The sequence below is a fragment of the Ovis aries genome, chromosome 20 (genome assembly GCF_016772045.2).
Source record: "Ovis aries strain OAR_USU_Benz2616 breed Rambouillet chromosome 20, ARS-UI_Ramb_v3.0, whole genome shotgun sequence".
Classification (NCBI taxonomy): domain Eukaryota; kingdom Metazoa; phylum Chordata; class Mammalia; order Artiodactyla; family Bovidae; genus Ovis; species Ovis aries.
This window is the reverse complement of record NC_056073.1, coordinates 25,964,617-25,981,603: the sequence shown is the minus strand read 5'-3', so window position 1 is coordinate 25,981,603 and position 16,987 is coordinate 25,964,617. Positions and strand designations below refer to the sequence as shown.

Below are 16,987 nucleotides of genomic sequence, written 5' to 3'. Positions count from 1 at the left end.
CAACTTCTTAATGAAACTTTCAAGTCCCTGCAAGAGAGAAGAAGCCAGTCTTTATAGGGAATGCATGGTATGAAGTGAAAAGAGAAGGAATGGAAAACTAGAGAAGGTATGGAAACAGAAATGGACAAATTTAAAATGGGAGAATTCCCACACCAAAATATTAGGGTGGAACTAATAGACATGCAGAAGAAAGGCATGCCAATACAAGGAATACAGATGAGAAGTCAGGCAATGTTAAATGTTGCATCAGTCATTTTAAAGGGGATCAAGACTAATGAGACACCAGAAAATTTACCTAGTTTTTTCCGAAGTACTTCTAAAAAAAAAAAAAAAGGAAAAATAAGTGTAACCACATGGGAAAAACTACAAAGAGAATGTGAATTTATTGGAAAATTCATATTTAAAATTAACCATATCCAGTTTCAGATGAACACACACACACACAGAGAAATTGACTCAGAGGTCAGTATTGTTCAGAGATATGCTACAGTAAATGAAGAAAGGAGAAATGGAGTTAATGGAGTTGATTGACAAATGTTTTAGGATTATTACTTCTGGTGGTTAATTTGTAAAATTACTCTTGATCCCTTTGGCAATATTTAGGCTCCTATTGTTTTGTTTATTAGCTTTAGTATGGTCATTGGATGTTTTTAGGTGTATTAGTCAGTTCTTATCATGGCAGTAGCTACAGTGTATAAAGTTGCCGCAGACACTGTTTAAAGGAATACCGAAGCACTGCTGGCATAGATCATACACTGTCAGGTTTCTGAGTGCCTCTTTTTACAACCATTATTGCCACCAATTAATTTGCTACCTTGTTGTATGTGAGTTTCTGTTTAATTCATGCGTGAATGAAACTTAACCCAATCACATGGGTGCTGAATCCAGGAGAAAGGAGTAGGTTTTCTGAGAGAGACTCTGTTTCTCAACAACCATGCTTTTACTGTTTCTACTCCTCTTTGAGAGAAAATATCTAAACACACAATATAGGACAGGTTTTCTGAACATTATAAAGCTGCAACTAAAGCTCTGAAGTGAAGCAAAGTCGCTCAGTGGTGTCTGACTCTTTGCGACCCCATGGACTGTAGCCTACCAGGCTCCTCCATCCATGGGATTTTCCAGGCAAGAATACTGGAGTGGGTTGCCATTTCCTTCTCCAGAAGATCTTCCCGACCCAGGGATTGAACCCAGATCTCCGGCATTGTAGGCAGACACTCTACCGTCTGAGCCACCAGGTAACCCATTCTACTGAAAATATCACTACAATTTGAAGAACACTATCATGTGATATGTAGAGACATAGAATTTTAAATAATTTTTGTGCTATAATATTAAAAAGAACTGTGTAATTATCTCAGGACATAACTTTATTTATTTATTTTTTTTTTAGTTTTTTTATTTTTCAAATTTTAAAATCTTTAATTCTTACATGCATTCCCAAACATGAACCCCCCTCCCACCTCCCTCCCCATAACATCTTTCTGGGTCATCCCCATGCACCAGCCCCAAGCATGCTGCATCCTGCGTCAGACATAGACTGGCGATTCAATTCACATGATAGTATACATGTTAGAATGTCATTCTCCCAAATCATCCCACCCTCTCCCTCTCCCTCTGAGTCCAAAAAGTCCGTTATACACATCTGTGTCTCTTTCCCTGTCTTGCATACAGGGTCGTCAGGACATAACTTTAGACTTTAGTGATTTATTATCAATGACATATGAGTGAAAAAAATATGTATAGGGTCCAAAAGGAAGAGCGATTTGGCAAATTAACAATCAAATGAGTAAAAATAAAATGAAAGATGATTCATAACTATGGTTGGAAATTGAAAATAACTGGGCCAGGAAGGACTAGTGTTGGAAGGATTGATGTTGCAGCTGAAACTCCAATACTTTGTGCACCTGATGTGAAGAACTGACTCATTGGAAAAGACCCTGATGCTGGGAAAGATTGAAGGTGGGAGGAGAAGGGGATGACAGAGGATGAGATGGTTGGATGGCATCACTGACTTAATGGACATGAGTTTCAGTAAACTCTGGGAGTTGGTGATGGACAAGGAGGCCTGGCATGCTGTGGTCTATGGGGTTGCAAAGAGTTGGACATGACTGAACAACTGAACTGAACTGATGATTAGTGATTTGGAACATTTTTGTTTGTTTGTTTTATAAACCTATTGGCCATTTGTATGTCTTTTTGGAGAAATGTTTATTTAAAATTTTTGTCCATTTTTAATTGACTTATTTGGTTTTTGCTTTTCTCAGCAAAATGGCTTTTGTTTTATGCCATTTTGAGTTATTTGGCTTTTGCTATTGAATTCCTTATATAGTTTGGATATTAACCCTTTCAGATACATGGTTTGTGAATATTTTCTTCTATTCTCTAGGTTGTCTCTTTACTTTGTTGGTCATTTCCCTTGCTGTGCAGAAGATTTTGATGAAATCCCATTGGTCTATTTTCAAAAATTTTTTATTGCCTGTGCTGTTGGAGTCATATAGAAAATATGCCCAGACTAACGTCAAAGAGATTTTTCTCTAGGTTTTCTTCTAATAGTTTTAAGTCTGAAGGTCAAGTCTTTAATCCATTTTGAGTTAAGTTTTGTATAAGTTTGAAAGAAAATTTCCGTTTATTCTTCTATTTTATGTTATTGATGTCATAATTTACCTCTTTTTGTATTGCATATCTATTAACACATTATTATTTTAAATTCATTTTTAATTGGAGGCTAATTGCATCACAATATTGTGTTGGTTTCTGCTGTACAACAAAGTGAATCAGCTATAAGTATACACATATCCCTCCCTCTTGAGCCGCCCTCCTAGCCCCTATCCTACCCCTCTAGTTCATCACAGAGCACAGGGCTGAGCTCCCTGTATTATACAGCAGTTTCCCACTAGCTATCTGCTTGTTTCTTTATTTGTTTTAAACAGTTTTGTCTTTTAACTTTTTTAAAACTAGAGTTAAAAGTGATTTATGTACCATTTATGTAAAAATGATTTATGTACCATTGCAGTATTACAGTATTCTGAATTTGACTACATAACTTTACCAGTGAGTTGCATATTTTCAAATGTTATGTTACTAATTAATATCCTTACATTTCAACTTGAAAAACTTCATTTAACATTTCTTGTAAGACAGGTTTAGTGGTTATGAGTCAGCTTTTTGGTCTGCAAATTTTTTCCTCCTTTTTCATTGTTGGAGTTTAGTTTTATCAGATATAATATACTTGGTGGGCAGTTATTTTTCTTTCAGTAGTTTGAGTATATCATCCAAGTCTCTTCTGACTTACAAAGTTTCTTCTGAGAAATCGATTGATAGCTTTATGAGGGTATTCTTGAATATGCGTTTCTCTCTTCTCTTGATTCTTTCAAAATTCTCTATTTTCTTTGTATTTTTACTATGAAATATTTAAGGAAAATTAATGCCAAACTTTCTCAAATTCTTTCAAAAAAGAAGGGGAGAAGAAACTTTCAAGCTTATTTTATGGGGCCAGCATCACCCTAATGCCAAAACCACAGAAGAAAAGAAATCTAACACAAAAACCACAAGAAAAGAAATTTATAAGCCAATATATCAGTCACAAAAAGACAAATACCGCATGATTCCACCTAATTCTAGCATCTACAATAGTCAAATTCATAGAATAAAAATGTGAAGTGAGGATTGTCAAGGGCTAGGCTGATGGTCAAATAGGAAATTATTAATTGAATGGGCATGAAGTTTCAGTTAAGCAAGAGAAATAAATTCTAGAGATTTTCTATACAACATTGTATCTATAGTAAACAACATTGCATTGTACATGTAAACTTTTGTTATATCTCACGTAAGTGTTCTTACCACAATACAATGAAATTATTGAATTATAGTTTGTTCAAATTTCACATGGCCATTTTCTTTCTACAGGGAAACCTTCACTCAAAAATTTTCATCAGCTTAAGATCAGTATTGCTGCTCTGAACCCTTGTCTTCAAAAAGATAGAGATGAAAAGTGAAAGTTCATTCCCCCCATAATTTGTCAATTAGTACTTTTTACCATTTCTTCAGTTTTTACCTTTTACTGATGTTACTCACTGAGAACAAAAGATTATTTATTACCTAATATTCCTTCTAGTAGAAGGTAATTAATTCTAAACATCTGCAATAAGAGGTAAAATAAACTTTACTTAATTTGTAAAGTGGTTTAAAAGCAGATTCTCTTAGCACATTTTAGACAAAATATTTCCTCCACTTAAAAATTCCAGAAATTCAGAAGTGTATAATTATTGGAATTCATTATCAAATATGATTCATGTATGTTTATTTTTTTAATAGAGAAAACTTGTAGCATGAATAATTTAAATGCAATAGTGTTTAAGTGCAAATGGAGACAACTTTGTTGACTTCAGTTGGAGTGAGAAAAAATGAGGCACAATGATGTAAATTTAAGTCATACAGCATGTAAGGAACATGTTGTTTCAAGGACAGCAAAACAACAAGGAACAAGGCAACATGGATAAAAGATCCAAAAGACTATGTGCACAGTGTAAAATGGCCAATGGAACTTACCATTTTCTGTTACTACTGCATCTGAAAAACAGAGAGAAATATTAATTTATTTAGTTGATTATTAGATCAGAATAATCATAGATTGTTGTCAGTGTCATATTTTCTGAAAAAAATATAGATGGGATTTTACTCAAACCCAGAGTCAGAGGATTAATTGAAAATGGCCTTCTCTGATGGCTTTTATAGATATTTTCTTGGGAATGTAATGATTCCCAAGATGATTGGGAAAACGAATAAACTTTAGAGAGGAAATATGCACTCCTCTCTCAGGACAGTTGAAAAAATATAATGTGCACAGATAGGGACATACCAACTTAGAGTTAAACAGATTGCAAAGGAGAAAATTTTGGAGCTTTTATCCAGAAAATGACCCTGATGGTCACGGCAGTGGATCCTTTAATCTGTTTCTCATCAACCTTATCATGAAGATACAGAATACTTCTGAAGCACAAAGTGAAGATAATAAGCAAAAGGAAAGAGAATGAAGGAAGGGAAGAGAAAGGAAGGAGAAAGAATGAAACAGAGCATGGAGTAGATCTGAGAGCAGAAACGTAGTATGACATGTTGGAAACTAAGTAGGAGTAAGAGCAAGTAAAAGGCAAAAGAAACAAAATGAGAGAATGAAAACAAGGGGAAAAAGTCTCTAACAGGCAAATTAGCAGAGTGCTTGAAGAACAAACATTACCAGGTGTTCGCGAAAGTTGATCTGAAAAATAAAATGGAAAGTACCATATTAATGATGTGTAAAACAAACAGATTAAAATCTTAAAATCTGCTTGCACAAGGGTAAAGTAGCAAGTTGATGGTTAAGAAGAAGAAATTAACAACCACTAATTTTTCTGTTTTCAGTAGCATTAATGTCCACTGTGTTACAATAACATAGCCTTATATTCTGCCACGGATGGATTAGTAAGTACTATGACTTTCTAAATCCCCAAATAGCCTCAACTGTTTTATACCTCTTTCTTATTCTTTCTTACTCTATCATTTCTGCTTAACTTTTCCTTTGACATTATCTGTTCCCTTTCCTCAGTACTTTGAATCTTTTGCCATTTTCCATATAAAAACAGAAACCTGGTAATTTGTGTCTTCTCTCTCTCTCTTTTTTTTTAAATACTCACCAGTTTGGATAGAAGTTGATCAGTTCCATTGTTTTTTCAAAGATTAAACTTAATTTTATTAATTTTTCTATTGTTTTTCTGCTTTTAATATCATTGCTTTCTCATATTATATTTATTATTTATCTTTTCTGAATTGCTTTGGGTTTATTTTTCTCATTTCAAAACTTTCTTAATCTGTAGTATTGGATAATTCATTGAGATGTTCTTCATTTTGAATATAAGAATATAATTTACTAAAATGGTGGAGGAATAGGACAGGGAGACCACTTTCTGCTGCACAAATTCATCAAAATAACATTTGAACGCTGAGTAAATTCCACAAAACAACTTCTGAATGCTGGCAGAGGACATCAGGCACCCAGAAAAACAGCCCATTGTCATCAAAAGGAGGTAGGAAAAAATGTAAAATATAAAAAGAGAGACAAAAGAGTTAGAGACAGAGCTCTGTCCCAGGAAGGGAGTCTTAAAAAAGAGAGAAGTTTCCAAACACCAGGAAGCACTCTCACTGGCAAGTCTGTGGCAAGCCTTGGAACCACAGAGGGCAACATAACGGGAGGAAAAATAATAAATAATTAAAACCCACAGATTATGTGCCCAACGGTAACTCCCCCAGGGGAGAAGCAGTGCAGACTCTTGCATCCACCACTAGCAAGCGGGGGCTGGTGAGGGAAGTGGGGGCTGGGCAGGGAGGCATGGGCTACATTGCTTAGAGTAAGGACCGGGCCAGAATGCCCCGAGGGCAATCTAAGGGAACTAACTTGGGATAGCAAACCAGACTGTGGGATAGCTACCACATGAAAAGCCCCAACCTAAGACACTGCCAGGCCTGCTCACAGAACAACGGACTGAGCAGAGCTAGCCAGCTGCAGACCGGCCCATCCTCCTCCGGTGACAGCAGGCGAGGGCAGCCAGAGGGGGAAGTGGGGCAATCATGGCCCCAGAGAGGCATTATCTACCAAACTGCAAGCAGGCTTTGTTACTAACCAAGACTTCTTGGGATTCTGGACGGTCAGATCGCCTGAGAAGGTGCACCGGTTGTACACCCAGAAAACCGAGCTGCAGGGACGGGGGAGGCAATAAGTTGCAGTGACATTGCTCGCCAAACACCTGGTCACCTGAGCCGCTCGGACCTGGGAAGAGAACAAAACACAGGCCCAACCGAGTCTGTGCCTTTGAGGACTACCCGAGTACCTGAACCTGAGCGGCTTAGACCTGGGAAATGCATACAACCCAGGGCCGGCCTCAGACAGATCCTGGTAGAGCAACCTACAGCCTAAGCTGTGTAGACAGGGAAAGCACACACGCCGTGAGCAGGGGCAAACCCAGTGTGGCCAAGACACTGGGAGCACAAGCCAGTGTTATTTGTTTGCAGTGTCCCTCCCTCCCCACAGCGCCACTGAACAAGTGAGCCTAAGAAAGTGTCCACCACTGCCCCCTTGTGTCAGGATGGAAATTAGACACTGAAGAGACCAGCAAACAGAAGAAGCTAAAACAGGGAACCTTCTTGGAAGTGACAGGTGCAACAGATTAAAACCCTGTAGTTAGTACCGACTACATAGGAAAGGGCCTATAGATCTTGAGAAATATAAGCTGGATCAAGGAAATATCTGAAAATGAACTGACACCACACTGTCCACAACAAGACCAGAGAAATTCCTAGATATATTTTTACTATTTTACTATCATTCTTTAACTTAAATAAAAATTAAAAAAATTTAAGTCCCCTATTACTCCTTTAATTTTCATTTTTATAACCTAATATTACTTTGCCAAAAAAAAGAGAGACCCTATTTTCTAAAGCAAACTTCGTGTATATACTTTATAATATTTGTGACTTTTTCCCTTTAATATTGTATTTTTTTTCTTGGCTATTTAGAGACTTTTATTTTATTTTTTAATTTTAAAATCTTTAATTCTTACATGCATTCCCAAACATGAACCCCCCTCCCACCTCCCTCCCCATAACATCTCTCTGGGTCATCCCCATGCACCAGCCCCAAGCATGCTGTATCCTGCGTCAGACATAGACTGGCGATTCGATTCTTACATGATAGTATACATGTTAGAATGCCATTCTCCCAAATCATCCCACCCTCTCCCTCTCCCTCTGAGTCCAAAAGTCCGTTATACACGTCTGTGTCTTTTTTGCTGTCTTGCATACAGGGTCATCATTGCCATCTTCCTAAATTCCATATATATGTGTTAGTATACTGTATTGGTGTTTTTCTTTCTGGCTTACTTCACTCTGTATAATCGGCTCCAGTTTATCCATCTCATCAGAACTGATTCAAATGAATTCTTTTTAACGGCTGAGTAATACTCCATTGTGTATATGTACCACAGCTTTCTTATCCATTCATCTGCTGATGGACATCTAGGTTGTTTCCATGTCCTGGCTATTATAAACAGTGCTGTGATGAACATTGGGGTACATGAGTCTCTTTCAATTCTGGTTTCCTCGGTGTGTATGCCCAGAAGTGGGATTGCTGGGTCATAAGGTAGTTCTATTTGCAATTTTTATTTTTTTTTTCTTTTTTTTTTTTCATCTTTTTTTCTTTTTTATTTTTTAAATTTTAAAATCTTTAATTCTTACATGCATTCCCAAACATGAACCCCCCTCCCACCTCCCTCCCCATAACATCTTTCTGGGTCATCCCCATGCACCAGCCCCAAGCATGCTGCATCCTGCGTCAGACATAGACTGGCGATTCAATTCACATGATAGTATACATGTTAGAATGTCATTCTCCCAAATCATCCCACCCTCTCCCTCTCCCTCTGAGTCCAAAAGTCCGTTATACACATCTGTGTCTCTTTCCCTGTCTTGCATACAGGGTCGTCATTGCCATCTTCCTAAATTCCATATATATGTGTTAGTATACTGTATTGGTGTTTTTCTTTCTGGCTTACTTCACTCTGTATAATCGGCTCCAGTTTCATCCATCTCATCAGAACTGATTCAAATGAATTCTTTTTAACTGCTGAGTAATACTCCATTGTGTATATGTACCACAGCTTTCTTATCCATTCATCTGCTGATGGACATCTAGGTTGTTTCCATGTCCTGGCTATTATAAACAGTGCTGTGATGAACATTGGGGTACATGAGTCTCTTTCAATTCTGGTTTCCTCGGTGTGTATGCCCAGAAGTGGGATTGCTGGGTCATAAGGTAGTTCTATTTGCAATTTTTAAAGGAATCTCCATACTGTTCTCCATAGTGGCTGTACTAGTTTGCATTCCCACCAACAATGTAGGAGGGTTCCCTTTTCTCCACACCCTCTCCAGCATTTATTGCTTGCAGATTTTTGGATCGCAGCCATTCTGACTGGTGTGTAGTGGTACCTTATTGTGGTTTTGATTTGCGTTTCTCTAATAATGAGTGATGTTGAGCATCTTTTCGTGTGTTTGTTAGCCATCCGTATGTCTTCTTTGGAGAAATGTCTATTTAGTTCTTTGGCCCATTTTTTGATTGGGTCATTTATTTTTCTGGAATTGAGCTGCATAAGTTGCTTGTATATTTTTGAGATTAGTTGTTTGTCAGTTGCTTCATTTGCTATTATTTTCTCCCATTCAGAAGGCTGTCTTTTCACTTTGCTTATATTTTCCTTTGTTGTGCAGAAGCTTTTAATTTTAATTAGGTCCCATTTGTTTATTTTTGCTTTTATTTCCAGAATTCTGGGAGGTGGATCATAGAGGATCCTGCTGTGATTTATGTCGGAGAGTGTTTTGCCTATGTTCTCCTCTAGGAGTTTTATCGTTTCTGGTCTTAGATTTAGATCTTTAATCCATTTTGAGTTTATTTTTGTGTGCGGTGTTAGAAAGTGATCTAGTTTCATTCTTTTACAAGTGGTTGACCAGTTTTCCCAGGACCACTTGTTAAAGAGATTGTCTTTACTCCATTGTATATTCTTGCCTCCTTTGTCAAAGATAAGGTGTCCATATGTGTGTGGATTTATCTCTGGGCTTTCTATTTTGTTCCATTGATCTATATGTCTGTCTTTGTGCCAGTACCATACTGTCTTGATGACTGTGGCTTTGTAGTAGAGCCTGAAGTCAGGCAAGTTGATTCCTCCAGTTCCATTCTTCTTTCTCAAGATTGCTTTGGCAATTCGAGGTTTTTTTGTATTTCCATACAAATCTTGAAATTATTTGTTCTAGTTCTGTGAAAAATATGGCTGGTAGCTTGATAGGGATTGCATTGAATTTGTAAATTGCTTTGGGTAGTATACTCATTTTCACTATATTGATTCTTCCGATCCATGAACATGGTATATTTCTCCATCTATTAGTGTCCTCTTTGATTTCTTTCATCAGTGTTTTGGTTTTTAGTTTCTTTAGGAAGATATATTCCTAAGTATTTTATTCTTTTCGTTGCAATGTTTCCTTAATTTCTTTTTCTGTTTTCTCATTATTAGTGTATAGGAATCCAAGGGATTTCTGTGTGTTGATTTTATATCCTGCAACTTTACTATATTCATTGATTAGCTCTAGTAATTTTCTGGTGGAGTCTTTAGGGTTTTCTATGTAGAGGATCATATCATCTGCAAACAGTGAAAGTTTTACTTCTTCTTTTCCAATTTGGATTCCTTTTATTTCTTTTTCTGCTCTGATTGATGTGGCCAAAACTTCCAGAACTATGTTGAATAGTAGCGGTGAAAGTGGGCACCCTTGTCTTGTTCCTGACTTTAGGGGAAATGCTTTCAATTTTTCACCATTGAAGATAATGTTTGCTGTGGGTTTGTCATATATAGCTTTTATTATGTTGAGGTATGTTCCTTCTATTCCTGCTTTCTGGAGAGTTTTTTTTATCATAAATGGATGTCGAATTTTGTCAAAGGCCTTCTCTGCATCTATTGAGATAATCATATGGTTTTTATTTTTCAATTTGTTAATGTAGTTAATTACATTGATTGATTTGAGGATATTGAAGAATCCTTGCATCCCTGGGATAAAGCCCACTTGGTCATGGTGTATGATCTTTTTAATGTATTGTTGGATTCTGATTGCTAGAATTTTGTTGAGGATTTTTGCATCTATGTTCATCAGTGATATTGGCCTGTTTTTTTCTTTTTTTGTGACATCTTTGTCAGGTTTTGGTATTAGGGTGATGGTGGCCTCATAGAATGAGTTTGGAAGTTTACCTTCCTCTGCAATTTTATGGAAGAGTTTGAGTAGGATAGGTGTTAGCTCTTCTCGAAATTTCTGGTAGAATTCAGCTGTGAAGCCGTTTGGACCTGGGCTTTTGTTTGCTGGAAGATTTCTGAATACAGTTTCAATTTCTGTGCTTGTGATGGGTCTGTGAAAATTTTCTATTTCTTCCTGGTTCAGTTTTGGAAAATTGCACTTTTCTAAGAATTTGTCCGTTTCTTCCACCTTGTCCATTTTATTGGCATACAACTGCTGATAGTAATCTCTTATGATCCTTTGTATTTCTGTGTTGTCTGCTGTGATCTCTCCATTTTCATTTCTAATTTTATTGATTTGATTTTTCTCTCTTTGCTTCTTGATGAGTCTGGCTAATGGTTTGTCAATTTTATTTATCCTTTCAAAGAACCAGCTTTTGGCTTTGTTGATTTTTGCCATGGTCTCTTTTGTTTCTTTTGCATTTATTTCTGCCCTAATTTTTAAGATTTCTTTCCTTCTACTAACTCTGGGGTTCTCCATTTCTTCCTTTCCTAGTTGCTTTAGGTGTAGAGTTAGGTTATTTATTTGACTTTTTTCTTGTTTCTTGAGGTATGCCTGTATTGCTATGAACTTTCCTCTTAGCACTGCTTTTATAGTGTCCCCTAGGTTTTGGGTTGTTGTGTTTTCATTTTCTTTCATTTCTATGCATATTTTGATTTCTTTTTGATTTCTTCTGTGATTTGTTGGCTATTTGGCAGCGTGTTGTTCAGTCTCCATATGTTGGAATTTTTAATAGTTTTTCTCCTGTAATTGAGATCTAATCTTAATGCATTATGGTCAGAAAAGATGCTTGGAATGATTTTGATTTTTTGAATTTATCAAGTTTAGATTTATGGCCCAGGATGTGATCTATCCTGGAGAAGGTTCCATGAGCACTTGAGAAAAAGGTGAAATTCATTGTTTTGGGGTGAAATGTCCTATAGATATCAATTAGGTCTAACTGGTCTAATGTATCATTTAAAGTTTGCGTTTCTTTGTTAATTTTCTGTTTAGTTGATCTGTCCATAGGTGTGAGTGGGGTATTAAAGTCTCCCACTATTACTGTGTTATTGTTGATTTCCCCTTTCATACTTGTTAGCATTTGTCTTACATATTGCGGTGCTCCTATATTGGGTGCATATATATTTATAATTGTTATATCTTCTTCTTGGATTGATCCATTGATCATTATGTAGTGGCCTTCTTTGTCTCTGTTCACAGCCTTTGTTTTAAAGTCTATTTTATTGGATATGAGTATTGCCACTCCTGCTTTCTTTTGGTCTCTATTTGCGTGGACTATCTTTTTCCAGCCCTTCACTTTCAGTCTGTATGTGTCCCTTGTTTTGAGGTGGGTCTCTTGTAAGCAGCATATAGAGGGGTCTTGTTTTTGTATCCATTCGGCCAATCTTTGCCTTTTGGTTGGGGTGTTCAACCCATTTACGTTTAAGGTAATTATTGATAAGCATGATCCCGTTACCATTTACTTTATTGCTTTGGGTTCGGGTTTATACACCCTTTTTGTGTTTCCTGTCTAGAGAAGATCCTTTAGCATTTGTTGGAGAGCTGGTTTGGTGGTGCTGAATTCTCTCAGCTTTTGCTTGTCTGGAAAGCTTTTGATTTCTCCTTCGTATTTGAATGAGATCCTTGCTGGGTACAGTAATCTGGGCTGTAGGTTATTGTCTTTCATCACTTTAAATATGTCTTGCCATTCCCTCCTGGCCTGAAGCGTTTCTATTGAAAGATCAGCTATTATCCTTATGAGAATCCCCTTGTGTGTTATTTGTTGTTTTTCCCTTGCTGCTTTTAATATTTGTTCTTTGTGTTTGATCTTTGTTAATTTGATTAATATGTGTCTTGGGGTGTTTCGCCTTGGGTTTATCCTATTTGGAACTCTCTGTGTTTCTTGGACTTGGGTGATTATTTCCTTCCCCATTTTAGGGAAGTTTTCAACTATTATCTCCTCAAGATTTTCTCATGATCTTTCGTTCTGTCTTCTTCTTCTGGGACTCCTATAATTCGAATGTTGGAGCGTTTTATATTGTCCTGGAGGTCTCTGAGATTGTCCTCATTTCTTTTAATTCGTTTTTCTTGTTTCCTCTCTGATTCATTTATTTCTACCATTTTATCTTCTATTTCACTAATTCCATCTTTTGCCTCCGTTATTCTACTATTTGTTGCCTCCAGAGTGTTTCTGATCTCATTTATTGCATTATTCATTATATTTTGACTCTTTTTTATTTCTTCTAGGTCCTTGTTAAACCTTTCTTGCATCTTCTCAATCCTTGTCTCTAGGCTATTTATCTGTGATTCCATTTTGATTTCAAGATTTTGGATCATTTTCATTATCAATATTTGGAATTCCTTCTCAGGTAGATTCCCTACTTCTTCCTCTTTTGTTTGGTTTGGTGGGCAACTCTCCTGTTCCTTTACCTGCTGAGTATTCCTCTGTCTCTTCATCTTGATTAATTGCTGCGTCTGGGGTGGCCTTTTTATATTCTGGTAATTTGTGGAGTTCTCTTTATTATGGAGCTTCCTCACTGTGGGTGGGGTTGTATCAGTGGCTTGTCAAGGTTTCCTGGTTAGGGAGGCTTGTGTTGGAGTTCTGGTGGGTGGAGCTGGGTTTCTTCTCTCTGGAGTGCAGTGGAGTGACCAGTAATGGGTTAGGAGACATCAAAGGTTTTGGAATAATTTTGAGCTGCCTGTATATTGAAGCTCAGGGGAGTGTTCCTGTGTTGCTGGAGAATTTGAGTGGTATGTCTTGTTTTGGAACTTGTTGGCCCTTGGGTGGAGCTTGGTTTCGATGTAGGTATGAAGGCATTTGATGAGCTCCTATTGCTTAATGTTCCCTGAATTCAAGAGTTCTCTAATGTTTTCAGGCTTTGGATTTAAGCCTCCTGCTTCTGGTTTTCAGTTTTATTTTTACAGTAGCCTCTAGACTTCTCCATCTATACAGCACCGATGATAAAACATCTAGGTTAAAGATGAAAAGTTTCTCCACATTGAGGGACACTCAGAGAGGTTCACTGAGTTACAAGGAGAGGAGGAGAGGGAGGGGGTAGTTAGAGGTAACTGGAATGAGATGCGGTGAGATCAAAAGAGGAGAGAGCAAGCTAGCCAGTAGTCACTTCCTTATGTGCGCTCTATAGTCTGGACCGCTCAGAGGTATTTACGGAGTTATATGGGGAAGAGGAGAGGGAGGAAGTAGACAGAGGTGGCCAGGAGGATAAGAGAGAGGGATGAGAAGGAGACAGACAAATCCTGCCAGTAACCAGTTCCTTAGGTGTTCTCCACCGTCTGGAACACACAGAGATTCACAGAGTTGGATAGAGAAGAGATGGGGGAGAAAAGAGACAGAGGCCACCCGGTGGAGAAAAAGGAGAGTCCAAAGGAAGAGAGAGTGGTCAAGCCAGTAATCTCACTCTCAGGTAAAATTGGGTAGTGAAGTTTGGGTTTTTAAATGTACAAAATTGACAACAAAAACCTAAGAGCAAAGATTTAAAATCTAGAGTAGAGGTTGGATTTTCAAAAATACAATATTAAAGAAAAGAAGCATAAGGAAAAAGGAAGAAAGAAAAAAAAGAGAAAAAAAACCAAAAAATCAAGAATTATTAGAAAAAAACAAAAAATACACAAAAAACCACCACCAACCACCCAAAGACTATATATGGTGTTTTCCTTAAAAAAAAAAGTCTTTTTTAAAAAAATAGTAATAGTAGGTTATAGAAATAAAAATTAGAGGAGAAATAGAAGACTTAACAATTAAAAAAAAGTTAGAAAAAAAAGAAAAAAAAAAGGAATGATTTTTAAAATAGTAAAAATATTTCTAGCCCTTCTCTGATGTTGTGGGCCGTATGGGATCACTTCTAAGGTGGTTCCCTCTTTTTAACTTCTTCTGTTGCTGGTTTTTTAGGCTCACTAGTTCAGTCGCGCTGTGGGGAGGGGGGATGCTGCAAACAAATAGCACTGTCATGTGCACACAGTGTCTCAGCCCCGCTTGACCTGTCCCATTTTGCTGCGCACAAACCACTCCGGCTCTACGATGCTCAGCCGGGAACCGTCTGGGGTCAGCCCTAGGCTGCTTGCACTTCCCCGGTCTAAGCTGCTCAGGTTCGGCGCTCAGTTAGCCCTCAGAGGCACAGATTCGGTTGGGACTGTGTTTTGTGCCCTTCCTGGGTCCAAGTAGCTCAGGAGTTTGGCGAGCGCGGTCACTGCGACTTGTCGCCTTTTCTGCAGCTGCTGCTCAGTTTTCTGTGTGGACCGCTGGCGCCCCTTGTGAGGCAGATGGTGACTGTCCAGCACCCCCAGAAGTCTTAGCAAAGAAGCCTGCTTGCAGTTAGGTAAGTAAAGTCTCTCCAGGTCTGCAATTGCCCCTTTCCAGCCCTTATGGCTCTGGCTGCCTGTCCCCGGCGGGGGATGGTCTGCAGCCGGCTTTTTCCGTTCTGTCCTTTGTTCTGTGCTCGGTCCTGGCGGTGTCTTATGTTCGAGCTTTTTGTGCAGTAGCTATCCCACAGTCTGGTTTGCTAGCCCAAGTTAGATCGTTCTGGTTGCGCATGGGGCGTTCCTGCCTGATTCTTACAAAGCACTGCAGCCAGCACCTCCCGCGCTTCCCTGCCCTGCCCCCACTAGCTTGTAGTGGATGCAGGCGTCTGTGCTGCTTTTCCGCTGGGGGGTTACTGTTGGGCTTGTAATCTGTTGGTTTTAATTATTTATTTATTTTTCCCTTCCTGTTATGTTGCCCTCTGTGTTTCCAAGGCTCGCCACAGACTCGGCAGGGAGAGTGTTTCCTGGTGTTTGGAAACCTCTCTTCTTAAAATTCCCTTTCTGGGACGGGCTTCCCTTCCCAGGACGGAGCTCCCTCCCCACCTCCTTTGTCTCCTTTTTCGTCTTTTGTATTTTTTCCTACCTGTTTTTGAAGACAATGGTCTGCTTTTCTGGTTGCCTGATGTCCTCTACTAGCCTACAGAAGTTGTTTTGTGGAGTTTGCTCAGCATTGAAATGTTCTTTTGAGGAATTTGTGAGGGAGAAAGTGGTCTTCCCATCCTATTCCTCTGCCTTCTTTACAGTTCCCCCTATTATTGTATTTTTGAAAATCCAACCTCTACTCTAGATTTTTAATCTTTGTTTTTTGGTATTTGTTACCAACTTTGTACCTTTAAGAACCCAATCTTCAGTACCCATTTTTACTTGGGAGTAAGATTACTGACTTGACTGCTCTCTCCTTCTTTGGACTCTGCTTTTTCTTCTCCAGGTCGCCTCTCTCTCCTCCCTCCTCCTTCTCTTCCCTACCCCACTCTGTGAATCTCTTTGTGTGTTCTAGATGGTAGAGAACACTTAGGGAACTGATTACTGGCTGGATCTGTCTCTTTCCTTTTGATTCCCCCTTTTCTCCTCCTGGTCACCTCTGTCTCCTCCCTCCCTCTTCTCTTCTCTGTATAACTCCCTGAACATCTCTGAGTGGTTCAGACTGTGGAGTGCACATAAGGAAGTGATTACTGGCTAGCTTGCTCTCTCCTCGTTTGATTCCATCTCATCTCATCCTGGTCATCTCCATCTCCTCCCTCCCTCTTCTCTTCTCCATGTAACTCTGTGAACTTCTCTGGGTGTCCCTCACTGTGGAGAAACTTTTCATCTTTAACCTAGATGTTTTATCATCAGTGCTGTATAGATGGAGAAGTCTTGAGGCTACTGTAAAAATAAGACTGAAAACCAGAGGCAGGAGACTTAAGTCTAAATCCTGAGAACGCCAGAGAACTCCTGACTCCAGGGAATATTAATCGATAGGAGCTCATCAAATGCTTCCATACGTACTCTGACACCAAGGACCACCCAAGCGCCAACAAGTTCCAAAGCAAGACATACTATGCAAATTCTCCAGCAACACAGCAACATAGCCTTGAGCTTCAATATACAGGTTGCCCAAAGTCACTCCAAACAAGCTGACATCTCATAACCCATTACTGGACACTTCATTGCACTCAAGAGAGAAGAAATCCAGCTCTACCCACCAGAACATCAACACAAGCTCCCTTTACCAGGGAACCTTGACAAGCCACCTGTACAACCCAACCCACAGTGAGGAAATTACACAATAAAAAGAACTCCACAAACTGCCAGAATACAGAAACCACCCCAAACAAAGCAATATAAACAAGAT

At 38.6% G+C, this 16,987-nt stretch overlaps 1 protein-coding gene across 3 annotated transcripts in view; it reads right to left on the bottom strand.

The window, feature by feature from the left end:
- Positions 1 to 16,987, bottom strand: part of LOC105605990 (butyrophilin subfamily 1 member A1-like) — a 74,128-nt gene that overhangs the window by 4,838 nt on the left and 52,303 nt on the right. For all 3 annotated transcript variants that reach the window (XM_042237237.2, XM_042237238.2, XM_042237239.2), the window contains 3 exons: positions 5,234 to 5,254; positions 4,549 to 4,569; positions 296 to 316 (listed from right to left, as the gene is read on the bottom strand). In XM_042237237.2, coding sequence (XP_042093171.1) covers positions 296 to 316; positions 4,549 to 4,569; positions 5,234 to 5,254 — 63 coding nt within the window. The remainder of the gene's footprint in view (positions 1 to 295; positions 317 to 4,548; positions 4,570 to 5,233; positions 5,255 to 16,987) is intronic.